Genomic DNA, 14,858 nt, shown 5'->3' with positions numbered 1-14,858 from the left:
TTCCATTACCCTCGAAACCTCATTTGATTTCACATTATAACTGTTTGATCCTTGGGAGAGCTGGAGTGGAATGTTTATCATGGTAAGGTGGTTTAACGCTGCTGTCTCCTTGGATTGTAGGCTGCCTTTAGTTACCATTAATTATTCTTGCTTTTTATCTTTTCTTTTGGGTGCTGTTGAGAGGTTTTACAACAGGCGCTGGGGAGATATGTGCTATAGTGAGAACACTTGACAGATTTATATATATTTTTTTTCTTTTTTAGTACTTTTATCATTTGCATGAATAAGGCACAAAATGCACAGATTCAGGTAAACTCACACATAATATTTACAGAATATTGTCATTACCTGCATGACTTTGGAGAGAAAACCTTACATTACACAACAAAAACAAATTGATTGCACTACTGTTGAGTTTCACAGACTGCTTCTGCCAGGCCAACTAATGTTTCTTCTTTCTTTATTGACACGAGTCTATCAGCGTGTAGGGCATTATTAAATGCAACAAAACCGTAACCTTCTCTAGTTACACAGGCTTTTGTGAAGTGAATTAATTGATAATTAGCTGCCCTCAATGAGAAGAACAGGGGCTCGAGTTCACAGTGGCCAGGTATTGGATGGAGGCACTGTGGAAACACAGTAAAACTCCCCCGTTCCAGCCCAAAACACTGGATTTGAAAAGCACGGCTCTGAATCAATAGCAGCACAACAGAGTTATGAAGAATTAAACATATCTGCACTCTTTCACAGGGTATTTCGTCAAGGCTTTGTCCTTCGGAAGGCCGGCAGAGATGCGCAGGTCGGCCTTGGCCGTCTCCAAACCGAGCCCAACGGGCTGCAGAAGGCAGAGAGAGCGATGGGTTTGTTCAGTCATGCTCAATGTAAACAATTCCACAGCATAAAAGATGCAATGGGAATCTAAGTACGTCCTAGTGTGTACAGTACACACGCACATCCACACACGCACACACAGCTTTATCTGTGGCACCAACAAAATGCCACACACGGAGAGAAAAAATAATAATGCTACAGTTGGGCCAGAGACTGAATTCCAGCAAACTGATTATTAACCAGATATTCATTGAGACATTACCATTTTCTGACATTTGTGCAAGAGGCAAGGTGAATGCATACATATTAAAATGTTCACATTTAATGGGAAGGACCACACTTAATGGCAGTCTAAAATGGAACCCATTTTTCAAGTATTTGTTTGCCGATTCTTTTTCCCCCAAGAACTCTTTTTTTTCACTATTTAGAACAGTAAAGTAGCCCCCACCCCATTGTGCTACTTGTCTCCTTAGCTCCAAACAAAAGAAATGTAATGACCAGCACTTTCCTTTGTTTTTTTTTGTGTTTGTTTGCTTTTAGCAAGTACACAAAGTCTTGCTATAGCTACATGTGGCAAGACACAGATGTTGCTGAAGTAAAGACAGTTTCTTTGGCCACTTTGTTCTCTGTAATAACAAGCAAGTCTCTGTCTTTTGTGCCTACCACAACATCAACTCACAACCTGTACAGGTCAACGCCACACGCATTTTGTTTTACCACAGACATGTCCTTAGTAACTGTATTTGTTCAGTGGTCTGACTGAAGTTGTCTGAGGAACAAAGGAGGGTTTTGGTGGCACGTCGGGTTTTAGGGAGGGTGTCCTCTTTACCCCTGTACGAGGAAGGGTGCCGTTGCTCGTGTAACTGCTCTGCCTGGACAAGGAAGGCTGGAGGTGAACGCTGACAGGCGTCCCTTGCATGTAGTCCATCTTTGTGCCTGCCGTGGGAGCCATGTACCCCCCGCGGTTAATACTAGGCTGTCTGGATAACAACACACCGTTTGGTGAGTTTAAGTTTTTAGGAAGGGCAGATATTGAATGCCTTTGTGAAGAATTTTTGTGATAACCCCTCTGCCTTTCCAAAGAGGTCATCGGTACTGCAGGAGAGGTGGGAACGTCCACTCGCTTTGTGGGGCTGTTCCTCGGAAGCGTTGATGGAGGTGAGTACAAAGACGCCTCCCTGTTGGGAACCTTAGGTGGGATCTCAGACATATTTCCCATTGGATCCAGCATTAAAGTCTGGTGGGCCACTTGAAGATCTCCCATAATCGCTTTGGGATTACTAGTAGTTTCACTTAAGTGTTTCAGAAAATCATTCAGGGTGTTCCTGGAATCAACAGATCTCCTGTGGTCTCTTTTGCTGGACGGTTTTGTAAGTGGGTGATCACTGTGTTGCATCTTTTTGTCTGCCTTGTGCGCGTTAGAATTTGAGAAAGACGTATTGTAATCGTGGGTGGCGTTGGGAAGAACGATAGCGCTAGGAATATGTCCGTGACTTAGAGGAGAGTGGGGTGGAGGACTGGAAGGAAAAAACTGAGGGCTTTTTAGCGGGGTTTCCTTTCGTGAAGCGTTGAGGTTGCTATGCGCCTTGTCTGACTGACCCTTCATAGCCTGCAGGGTCTTTTGTTGAAGAACCGGTGTTGACTCGGGAGTCGGGAGCGCAGCTAATTCCGGAGGCTGGCCCCTGTGGTCCATCATCATGGACTTCGTGTCACCATTTGGAGGCAAGTCCTTTCTGCTCGTCAACAGGTTCGTGTAAAGTTTGGGTGAATCGATGTTTTGTTGATACTCCTTGACGGGACTATCAAACAGCCCATTCAGTTTGGCAAAGCTCCCGCTGGAGTCAGTACAGGACTGAGCCGATTCCGCATCTTTGTGTATTTTTCTGGATTTCCGTACAAATATATCCCGGTAACAGTAAACGGCCACTCCCGCGATAAAGGCTCCCAGGACAAAAGCGGCAAAGACACAAGTGATTAGGACATTCATATGTACCATTTGGTTGGACTCTCCCGATTGTACTTCCCACCTTACACCTGCAAAAGACATGCAGTATATCGTAAATCTACATGTACTTGATGCTGATACATTTCAGAAGAACATCACAGCCTCCCTCCGGAAAGCGTCTATTCAGAGTTTGTAAGTGTCCAGGGTTAGTGTAACTCAGTTGGATCCTGCAATCCGCAGCACCGGTGAATGCAAATAATTTTATAAATCAAAACGACTGTGTGAGCATTGATCAGTCTGAATTAAGATTTTTCTTTGATAATGAGGAATGCTTGTCAAAACTTCTCATATTCTGTTTGGTTTAGCTTGTCCCCAAATTTCCTTAGAGGCTCACAAATAGGGGCCTGTATGTTATTAACATTAATGATTTATGCTGGAAAATTGAGGTTAGAAGGTGCTACGGGGCCAGAAAGCAATTAATAGCTCATGGATGGGTTTCTCTCTCAATTTTCTGCCCAACTCATAAATCAGTATCAAAAGAGAGACGGGATTATGCAAATGTTGTGTAAAACTGTATAATGTACATACTACATTGTTATAACCACATTAATGTAGTATAGTACAAAACTTGTAAACTAATACATCCATCGGTCACTACACGTGGAGTGGCACGCCTTTTGTTATATAATTTTTGAAGCTCAAGATTATGTCGTTCTATTAGAGCACTAATTAATTGTTCTTTTCTTTTTTTTTCTTTACTCAATAATTAACATAAATACTTGCATAACGTTAAAAAGAACAACTTGCAAGGTTAAGTAATTAGACTATGTTAAAATTTAGAGACCTTTCAGCTCAGACCAAGAAGTTGAATACTGGATTAGTTTTTTATTTGTGTATTAACAAGATCCCTTCCCTTTTTGAGATTTTTCAAGCAACCACAGACATCTCGTAGCTAAGACAATGTTAGTTTTTAATGAAAGTATTTCTGTTAACTATCCCAAGGGATGTTAAAATGAAAGAGCAAGGGGGAAGGAACGGATTCACTTTTGTTAGAGGCAAGGCCTTTGAACATTGTTAATGTTCAGGGTTATAGGTTTTAATGGCACTGTGCAGAAAGAAAACATGAATGACGTTCACTAATAGCTATGGCACAAAATGCGATTCAGACCAAGAGCAGATGATAACAAAAACTTAAAGCAAAACAGAAAATAACTGCAACAAATTAAAATGACAAATGCACTGCCATAATGGCTGATAGGAAACCTGATATGTTTTGGTGAATGGTAAGAAAACACAAATGGATTTTGGCTGGTGAGATTTTTTGAGTAAATACAGAATTGTGCAAACATGTCTGTCACCTGGCTATTCTATATAGTGATGGAGACCTGTGCCAGGTTGTGGTTACAGGATTGGAAGCGTCTCAGTTCTTTGGTTGACTGCAATAGACCTACTGAATGCAAGTCTTTGCTGTTGTAAGAGCCTAATCAAAGGTTCACTTAGCTGGCTACAGAAAGATCAATGACATGCAGAACACGCTTCTTTCTGTGTCCAGTTAAAACTTGTGTGTGTGTTTCTCTCTCTTATGTTCTGAGATCATCTGTGAACTGACGCTTGTACCCAGCGAATCAAAATTCAGCACACCCTTACTCAGACCTGACCGATGTTCTTCAAAACCATGCTGCAGGCAAGTAGAGTTTGGAATATGCCCCATTTAATGCATGAATATGTCATAGAGCTGTGCTTTGTTTTCTTCCCTCCCTCCCCGCCCAAACCAAACAAAACTATTAAGCTCCTGTAAGTAACCATTCATAAAGACTGACGGTATTACTCAAACTCAACTAGTTTGAAAACAACCACCAGAGGTGCAGGTAAGTCTTGACTGTAATGTGTTTTAATGCATCCAGAGCTCCCACTGGCTTTAATGGGAGCTTTGGAGCACCTCTGGAATAAAAGCCGGAGCTTATTATCTGTGTTTCCCATTATAAGCTCTAAGCAGCACTTTGTACACCAGATAAGTAGGTATGAAAAACATGATTGCACCGTCTGTATATTCACAGGAAATGGGTGTAAAATACGGCCCAACAATCACGGCTGTTACTTTTAAGCCTTAGACAACGCTGAGACTATCAGGTTTCCATTCAGCTGCAATGTATTCCCTGGTAAGGCCTTACCCTTTGGGACACCTGATAATGGATCAGAATAATCAGAAGTGTTTGGGTCATCTTGAACTACAAATTTCCGAGAGCCAGTCACTTTAGGTTTCCAGGAACCAATCACTTTAGGTGATATAACTGGGATACTTGCCATTGTGGTAATGGAAGCTGAGGAGAACTCCATGTCTGTGGTGGCAAACAGATTTTTATTAATGTGTATAACAGTCAGGCTTTCCTCACTGATTCATGGCACATCTAAGCTATACCTGGACACAGTATTTAACGGGAGTTACGTCAGAGCAAAACGTGACCCCCTACACTCTGCAGAAGGGCTGATTAAAATCAATTGGTTCAGAACTTTAAGTATGAAAAAAAACCCCCACATTACAACAACAACAGCTGCTATGCCAAAAAGCCAGAGAAGTCGAACATGAAAGCGGTGCAAAAGTTAAAGTAAGCAACTGGTGGACGTGAAAAGCACAATTTATTCTACTTAATTGCTATTTTCTTCACTGGAGACAACATACTTGGCTGCCTTTTAAACATCTTAAAAAAAGAAGTTACTTGGACAGATACACACTCATGACAGGTTACGCCTGAGAAACCAGATGAGCTCCATTAGTGCTATTATGGTATACTAGGAACTGCTGAATGAGCCATTTCTGCAGGTGGGGATGAAAGGAATGTTTTTAACCTCTGTTTTGTAATGGTTCCTAAGGAACAACGTAGCACAGATTCGGGCTCCTCTGTAGCACAGCTGCTGAACAGAACCACCACAGCCTCCGTGAAAATGCACGTGAGGAGGAAACACGTCCGGTAAGGTTCATAATCCGAAGTCTACTTTGCACACAGGTAATTGTGTGTTCACTGGCCCAGTAGTTTTAGGAATGTCTGTGGCTTGAGATCTTGCTGAGAAATGCACTTCAAAAGCACATTCATTCAGGACTTGAAAATAACGCTCATGGGTATCTGCGCCCCAAAATATCACTTGGAAAATTCAATTTATAAAGTAAATACTCATGCAAGCGAGGTAGCATTTCCATGTAACATGGTTTGGTTTCGTTTTGCTTTCCAAAGTGAGTGTGTAAATATATCTGGAAAATATTTGTCTCAAACACTACTTCTTGTCAAACTACAGAAGCACAAATATAATCAGAAACCAAAGCACAAAATAATGTTCTTGTTCTTCATGCACTCTTACAAATTTAACATACAAACGTAGTATTTTGATATTTGTCGGTCAGACAGGTGCCCTTGGTTTAAAAGCAGAGACCGAGTTCTGGGAGCAAAGACTGGACAATAAGGGCTCAGTCTTGCTCCTGTTGAAGTCAACGCAGGTTCTGCTTTTGAGTTCAAGAGAGGAGCAGGGGGTCCTGTCTCCTTGAACACTAGGGGCTGATGATGAAAACACTATAAGAAAAATCACTGAAGGACAAAAGGATGTGAAAGTGCACCTGGCAACAACGCGTGAGTTTTCTTTTCTAAGCCACCTTTGTCTACGCAAGTCAAGTCCTCATTCAGCTACACAGTTCGTGATGTTAAATTTTTCTCCATCAGCATAAACTACTCAGAACATTTCAAAAATATAGAAATACACATTTTAGGAAATGTGTATTTGTGCAAAAAGCTTGCTGGGAAAGAAGGAAAAGAGGAAAGGAGCGGTAAGGAGGAAGATGATGAAATTCTGCCATTCATCTACTAGAGATGACCAATAGGGGCATTCACAAATGCATGGCTGGGGATAAAGAGTAAAGCTTAGTGGACTTTCGTGCAGTGAAGATGTCATCTATGTTAATCAGGCTCTTTAATAACAGATGTCTCAATAAATAATGAGCTGTTAACATGCGGCTACACAGGGTGAAGTGCTGAGTGAGAAGAGTCTGACTATCTTTACCATCAGTGGGAACATGAGTAAAAGCACAAAAATGGAGGATTGCCAACTGTGCAAAAGGAAGGAAAAAAGGGCTGAAAATGCTGAACTGAAGGAAAGTAAAGGTCATTAATTCAAAAAAATTAAAAAAAACTAACCAGATGTTGGGTCGCCAAATATTTTGTAATCTGGTGTAGCTGTAGTAGGCAAAATTTCTAAAAGAATTAAAGGAACAAGTAATCAGTAAAAAGTAACAAAAAGAAAGCAAAAGATCTCAAACCTGAGTAATGGAAAATAAAAACTAAAGTATTACTGCTTACAAAAAGAATTTCTTCAATACTTTGCTGTAGACCCCAAATAGCTGTAAACTGGTGAAGGAAAGACAAAACTCTGCCACCCAGGACCAAAAAGCTCAGCCTTGTGAACATTCACAGTAACACCAGGTGATGTGTTCATCATGTTACTGAAAAGCTCATCATAAATTTAACATCCATAGCGAGGTGTGGCACAGAGTACTGCTGAGACATCCTGAACGAGCGGCAATGACTACGCCTTACCGTGGCAGTCCCCGAGCTGCGCTGTGTTGCCGTATTCGACATCTTGTACGTATCCTCCGGTGCTGTGGTTGTATGAAACAAACAAAGAGAACCTGCAATTAACAGTATTAGTAGGGAAACAAATGGGGATTTATTTTCTGGAAGCACCGAATGGAAAACATACAGAAGAGCTAGTGTATGGCCCTCCAGAAAATTCCCTTTTTCTGCAACTTCATCATGTCTTCTACATCGGGTGCGCTCCTGGGTTTAGATACAACCATCCATTATACTAGTTAAAGTTTGCACTGGCATGCTACAAAGGCCTCTTTTTAAGATACAGCTGTACATTACAGGCTTGATTTGTGCAAAAATGCCTTTGGTATGCATATATATCGCCCAAGCTTCTGTGTGGAGACAAAAATCTCACTCTCTTCCCAGTGAATCCTGTGCTTTTCTATTTGCAATGGCCTGTGCCCTGTGAGCACGCCTGGGACGGGATGCCGAGCTCTCGGAGCTGCTCATGTTTGCAGGCAGCACCTTCTTGCCTTCTCGCTTCCAACCGCACGTCCTACAGCTCTGCGTGTCCTCCTACACACATGTAAAACTTCCATTGAAAACAAGTCTTCACCTAGAGCCTGCAGAATTAGGTCAGACTTTAGCACTCTGCCCTCTTATGTACACAGTACACTGAAAAGCCAGCCCTAAAATAATGGAGATGTATTAATTGAATGCAAGGGAACAAGGCGGAGGAATACGAGCTCACGTGGTCTATAATGCATGTGCAGATCTGCTGGGTTAATCTGCAAAGCGGTACTTACAGCATGCCTGGCGTCACCCTTCCACACGCCTCATGGTCTAGCCAGCCACAGTATGGGTCCCGTGAAGCAATACATGCCCTTGCAAGAGAAAAATATACCCCAAAATCATACATGTTTTCCTCTCACTTCCCAAGAGGTGTTGGTGCCCTTCCGTTAAGGGGAATTCGGGAACGGGGTCGTACTTTTTACATGATCCGTGCCGCTCACACCGACTCAGAGGAATTCTAATGACGCAGCTGGAGAAGGCCACGAACAGAGCGTGGTGGTCTCTGTCCAGCTGCAGGGAAAGGACTCTTCTGTCCTCCTCGCTCTCAGCATTACACCTGTTCAGCAAAAACAGGGGGAGGCCATTGTTTTAGTAACTGTAGTACTTGGTGCAGCACTTCCACAACATTTTATTTAGTTATTGTGTCTGTGTAGATACTGAAAAGAGACTTTTTACATATATAAATGTAACTTACCTTTGCTGAGTGATTTCTGAACAGAACTAAGGGTTATCAATCAAATGCCAGCTTCTGGTTCTTATTTACAGCTAGGTGACAAGTTCACTGAACTATGCAGGAATAAAGAAAAACCAAACCCAAATCCATTTTCTTTGTTCTTAGTTGGCATAAATAGCTCAATAGAGCGGAACAGAAGTCCTGCATTGGACGCCTGTAGAGTCTAATTGGCACACTTCCATTCCCAAATTCTTTGCACCAGCATAAACAACTTTAAAATTACTAGATGTAGTTTATACATTATTGGTCACTCTTGAGAAACCCTCAAGATATGCTGAAATTATTTCTTCTTAACAGCAGCAGATAGTTCTGACGTTTCATATTCAGAAAGAAGTGTATCTATCTATTTGCAAAAGAATTAGATGGTATCATTGACATCACGGGAGTGAAACTAGGTTGTTCACTCAACTCATGCAAAATGGCAAGAGACCAACTATTTTCAGGCTATTCAACACAAGGAACACCGTGAAATGAAAAACAAGTGGTGATGCTGGTGATAATGAGTTGGTTTTTGTTCACCATGATATTTTTTAGCTAGGTACCAAGGACTAGGTGAAGTGCTTTGGTGTTCTGGCAATACTTACTTTGCATGATTATATGCTTCAATCTCTTCCAGTAATACGCTGTCATTCAAAGAAAAAGGCCTGGTCTTTGCCAAGATTTTAAGTACTACTCCCGCTTCAGAGCCAACAAATAGGACTGTGTAGTTCTGGTACGGTCCAGCAGCGTGGTCCACGGCAATTGCTGTCAATCTGTATCTATTGAGATCAAAAGGCACATTATTTATGGCATGTTTTCTTGTTTTCATTTTCACATCCATTATTTTTGAACGGCGCCTCATACCTGACACGTGTTTTGGTAAACCAGGGCTCCTCAATGACTGAGGGAACAGCTGAATCCATCAGAGGGTGAGATTTGATGAAGGAGAGTGTTTCGTCTGGGAAATCAATGGAGGTTTTGTAAGCCTCTGCTAGGCCGTGTTTTGCACAGCAGCCAGGTCTGAAAGGAGAACAACATTGTTTTTCTCTTGGTATTTTAGTTAATGAAAGACAGCAGCCTGCTAATGAGCATCCTTATGGCCGAAGCGTAAAGCTCTGCTTTGGTTTTTACCCAAGACACTCAAGAGCGCAGCTGATTTAAGGCGGCTCTTTACAAGGACAATATTATGGCATCATGCGTAAGGACCTTTTACCTTGGCTTTGGTACTTTGTCTTCAGGTACAGCCGTCCAAACAGAGTCAGGAGTCTTTTGTTCTTTAAATCTCCCTTTGAAGACTTTCTCAATGTCATCCATGCTGAATGCACACACTGCTGAACCAGGGATGCTGCAGAATTAGACAAATAGTTGCAAGAACTCAGACTACAATGGCACCAATCTCGGTGTAAGAAAGAACCAGAGAACCACCTTTGATGTAAGGCTGCTCATCTCTCACCTGTTAAGCTGTGTTGTGAACACACCGACAACCGTGGGGACTCCATTGATTTCTATGATGTCTGTGATAGACTGCAGAACATCGAAGTAGAAGAATGAATCCCCAGGAACTGAGCAGTTGAGCCGAGCTTTCAGAAAGGATGTCCAATGTTTTTCCAGGACTCTTTGGGACCCCCCCATGTCATTTTTGCATATGCGTGCCACCCGGGAATACACAGCCTGCGAAGGGGAAAAAGAAGGGAAAAGTGAGAAAGGTTTGAGAGATGCAAGGCAAACAGTGCTTGTTTCTGAGCCGTTAATAGAACACCACAGATAATTTTCTTAACGGGAAGCTGCCATTTATCCGCACAGCAAGGATGAAAGCAAATGGTGTTCAGCTAGTAATGCACAGGCATCTTAATGTATTCACCAAGAAGCAAATGCAACTCTGCGGCTTGTCCCCACCCTTTTCGCCTTCAAAATCATATTGTTAGTGAGATTTAAAGACTTTAATTAACCGTGCGTAAAGGATTTAATAATTTATTATAGAATGTCCTTCCATGGTGAAGCACGAGTATTATACTCTGCACTGGCATGACTGAATTATTCAATATCCAGGGACATTAGAGAAACTTCTTTGAAACTCTTCTTTTGTGTTGTTTTCTTTTGTTTCTTTAATAAGCATGAAAAAACCCCCAGATTTTCCATTACTTGCCACAAGCGTTAAGGCAACAGCAACACTAGAAGATACCTGTAGCGAGCTCGCCTAACAGCAACGCATAAAGAACACAAACAACTTTTCGGTTGAAAAATGCACTGTTCACCTTCTCTGCCCCCCCCGCTCCATAGGTTACAATAACATGAAACCTGTGCGAACCTTCGCACTAGTCCCTACTCCATAGTGCAAACTGTGCTTGTTCCTGATGCTGCTATAGGATGCTCTCACTCTGCTGTGACCATACCCACCTTGCCTAAATTATTGTGCTCTACAGCGATTTCTCGGAAGAAGAAATAAACGTAGTTCCCATATTCTATAGCATGGAGGAAGTGCGGTTCTGTAAGAAAGAGCTAAAGGTTACTCCAAAGAACTACTACAACACTGCGCTGTGTGACTTGGAGGCACCTCCCCAGGTTTGAACCAGCTCACATGAGCTCCAGACTTTAGGATGTCCAGATATGGGTGCGCGGGAGCTTAAATGAACCTAAAGTCTTAAATGTTGGCTAATGGACTGTAAAAAGGCCTCAGAGGAATTGCATTTCAGCTGAGGTATTTTGTTACTGCAGATCATTCACTGATGTATTTAATAAAAATTTTGCTCTATTCATATTAAGCTGCTTTCTTACTATACTCATACTGTACTGAAAGCTGCATACATGCTGATGTTATAGCACACGTGTAAAGCACACTGGCTGTGAATTACCTGACCCTCTGCGCCACTGAAACTACATTTGCCATGTGTATGGGAAAACACTCCCCCAAATTACCTTTTATCCATTTGGAATCATACTTTATCGTTCTTAGGGCAGATCCATCCCCCATGCTGCGATAAATAACAGCATCACTTGCCAGGAAATCTGCTACAGTTGCCGAATACAATTTTCCATCTAAAACAGAAGTTGAAAACATGGTATTAAGAGGCCTTTAATAATCTACAGAATTCTGACTAGCCTGTATTTTTCCCCGTTTCCTTACTGCCACTCTTCCCCAAATGGCTGTAACCTATTTATTAACAGGTCAGCTTCTACTCCTTTGGAGGCCCTTTAGAAAAAATCTAAGAGCAGGGACACCATGACACCTTTAGCTTTCCTGCGCCTGCTTTAAAAGCTCTCTGGCTCCTTTGGTGTCATTAATCATTTAGACTCATTGCAAGCAAAAGTTCTTACCAGCAAAGAGGGCGACATTGGTTTGTCTGGCATCAAAAGGGCATCTTGCCAAGCCACTAATTTCTTCCCCATCATACTCTAAGGTATTCAGCTAGAGAAGAAAAAGAAACGGGTGACAGTGTCATTTCTGTTTTGTACGCTGCCATAAAAGCATAATGTTGTCTTTCCAGAAAACTTAATTCAGCACATTGGCTTCTGTCTGTTTTTATTTCACCTTGAAGCGCTGTCCGATCACGCTGGCTATGGCACAAACAGTGCAAGCAAACCCAGTAAAGCTGATGGTATATTCAATATTCTTACCTGATAGTATCTGCACATAGGGTTAAACGCATTTGTTCCACAGACAAACACCATCTCATCATTTCTTGGAACAAAGACTTTAATGAAGTTATGGCATTCATCCTGAAAAAAAAGTGAGATGTATTAATCACAGACTTCACATACACAATAAATATTAGTGTTGTTTTTCTATCACGCATGTGCTAAACTTACTTTATGCTTGCCTTTCATAGCGCAGTTCTCTCTGTCCTGCTGCCTTGACCTCCATGTTAATCTCTGTTAAATCAAACCAGAACCATGTTAATTTCTGTTAAATCAAACCAGAAAAGAACATGTGATTTCTTTCCCACACACAACAAAACTCTTAAAAAAATTAAACCCAAAGAAAGTAGCTCTCCCTTGCCAGCAGCTCTATCTACTCACCTTGCTTGGAGTAACTTCTGACTTTGGAACGTCATTTAAGTTTACGGTGTAAACTTGATCCCTGTTTGCAAAGAGTAAGAAGACACAACCAAATTCATTAATTCATTTGCCTTATTTTATTTTATAAAAGTGAAATCAATTTTTAGAGTGCTTTGTTAGACCAGAAACTTGTATGAAATGCTCAAGGATTTTCTGCGCCTAATCCAAAGCGGAGGTTGCTCATGGGCAACAGGGGGTGGGTTTGATTTTGACTGCTGTGGTCCATAGACGGCACCTCCGGTGCCCACTGCTGTCCTTCCATTCTGCTGAAGACTAATCCAGGCTGTAAATATTCAAGTGCATTATCCTTGCCTCCTACAGCCCTGATGTGTCAATCCAAGTTTAAAATGATCAGGAGAGGTTTTTATCCGGGCAGTAATATAAAAGAGGGAAAAGAGTATTTGATCATTGGTTTTAGCATAACTACAGTAACTGCAGCCTTCAAATCCAATTTTCATGCAGTGGCCAGAGATATGGTGTATTTCTCTGGGAAGTCCTCCTCCAATTCTCATTTTTATCATATTCCGCAGATTTTTCTAAATGAATTTTACACATAAATGCAAAAACCAGAAGAGAAAGGAATTTTAATCTAATGAACCGAGTAGAAGGAAAATTACCTGCCAGCAATATAAAGTGTGTCTCGAATTTTCAACATCAGTTGGAAGTCCAGTCTGTGCTGAGATTCATTGCCTGAAGGGCGTCCTCTAAATACTGGATATTGCCTTGAATCTGCAAGTAAAAATGGGCTACACCATCACTCAGGATTATAGAGCTAAAGAATCAATATATGGCATTGATTAGCTGTATATACTAGGTGTAGAAGGGTTTAAACTAAATTCCTTGAGTAACGTCTTGAATATAAATGAGAAAAAGACGGCTAATGTCAGCAAATGTTCCTTTTCCTTAAGTTATTGCTGTACTTCTGATTGCTTTTTTAAGAAAATGATTAAGTGTTCTATTAAAGATACAAAGTCACTGAACACATTTCAACTTGAAAGGAAACATTTCTAACCTCCCAAGGAAAAACAAAAATATGAAAAAAAAGAACATTAAAGCTTTTCCCCAGTGGTCAGCGCCCATGACTCACAGTGGGAGTCGACAACGTTAATAGGGTCCTCGTCTTCGGGGAAGCTGACGGCTCGGCACTGGGACAGGCTCATGAGCATCACGGAGGCACAAAGCAGAGGAAGCCTCATGGCTGGTGCGAGATGAGCGTTACCTTTGTGGCAACACGGCTTAACTACCTGGAAAACAGGACACACCATTACGATTCCCATAGCACGGGATGCCAAACCCCACCGCCCGCTGCACAAGAAGGCGTTTGTTTGTATTTCAGCAGCGGTGGCCTAAATCGGTGCTTACAAAAGGCATGGACATCGATGGAAAAACTGCTGCGTGACATAACCCTACTCCAAGCTGCTGTGAAACATATCGATGTTTGCTAATTTTTAGCTGGATTTACAGGCTTTTCCAAAGAAGCTGACGACTGTCAGCCCATTTAATTCACAGGAATCACAAACAGAACATGCAGGCTGCTGACCTGGCAAGAAAAATTGTCAAACTTGGGATTAGAATTTTAATTAAACTGCAATCTCTTTCCATCCCCTCTATCACTGAATGTCATCCAATAAAACCCTCTCCCCATAAAATACCTAAATCTTATCCACGAAAAGTCATGACACACACAATCTGTCTGAACATCCATGCCATGTTTTTAAATTATTGCTTGTTTCCAGGCTGCGCCATCATAATACTAAGCCTACCCTGCTCACTGCAAAAGACCTTACGTCTAGAACCAGACACTTGATGCTTCGCCTTTACACACAAGCAAAGTAAATGCAAAAATGCTGCCCCTGCAGCATAATGGTGATTGCCATGTGCCCTGCAACGGTGGCCAGAGTCTCCAATAGGGACACAATGCCCAACTGGGTTCCCAAGATGCTGCTTTCCCTGTCACGGTTGAGACGGACAAACGACATGGACCAAATTCTTTCAAGATGAAAGTAATAGGTGCCATTTATTGCTACAAGTGCATTTTTATACAATTCTACCAGTTCATGTGTCTTTTCACTATTGGTTACAAATTACAGCACTAACATCTCATTGGTTAATTTTTCTGTCAGCCATGTTATTCTTCTATCCCCTTCTCTCTCACGGGTACATCTCTCCT

The 14,858-nt window shown here is 41.7% G+C and overlaps 1 protein-coding gene across 4 annotated transcripts; it reads right to left on the bottom strand.

The window, feature by feature from the left end:
- Positions 1-1,561: 1,561 nt before the first annotated feature.
- On the bottom strand, positions 1,562-13,970 carry SEMA6D (semaphorin 6D; the record flags this gene model as incomplete). 4 transcript variants are annotated; one of them, XM_080351445.1, is made up of 18 exons in its annotated part: positions 13,776-13,970; positions 13,306-13,417; positions 12,650-12,710; positions 12,440-12,502; positions 12,248-12,349; positions 11,948-12,038; positions 11,549-11,668; positions 11,030-11,118; positions 10,086-10,303; positions 9,846-9,977; positions 9,497-9,652; positions 9,238-9,411; positions 8,336-8,476; positions 8,154-8,231; positions 7,357-7,448; positions 6,958-7,014; positions 4,948-5,115; positions 1,562-2,865 (listed from the first exon to the last, which is right to left on the bottom strand). In XM_080351445.1, the coding sequence occupies exons 1-18, from the start codon at positions 13,963-13,965 to the stop codon at positions 1,562-1,564; spliced, it is 3,348 nt and encodes a 1,115-aa protein (XP_080207571.1). In that variant the 5' UTR covers positions 13,966-13,970. The 4 variants fall into 4 exon arrangements, with proteins under 4 accessions (XP_080207571.1, XP_080207572.1, XP_080207573.1 ...); XM_080351446.1 differs by having other exon boundaries at positions 7,357-7,418; XM_080351447.1 differs by lacking the exon at positions 4,948-5,115 and having other exon boundaries at positions 7,357-7,418.
- Positions 13,971-14,858: the final 888 nt, after the last annotated feature.

This window comes from Nesoenas mayeri, assembly GCF_963082525.1.
Source record: "Nesoenas mayeri genome assembly, chromosome: 11".
Taxonomy (NCBI): Eukaryota; Metazoa; Chordata; class Aves; order Columbiformes; family Columbidae; genus Nesoenas; species Nesoenas mayeri.
This window is presented reverse-complemented; position numbering and strand designations above follow the sequence as displayed.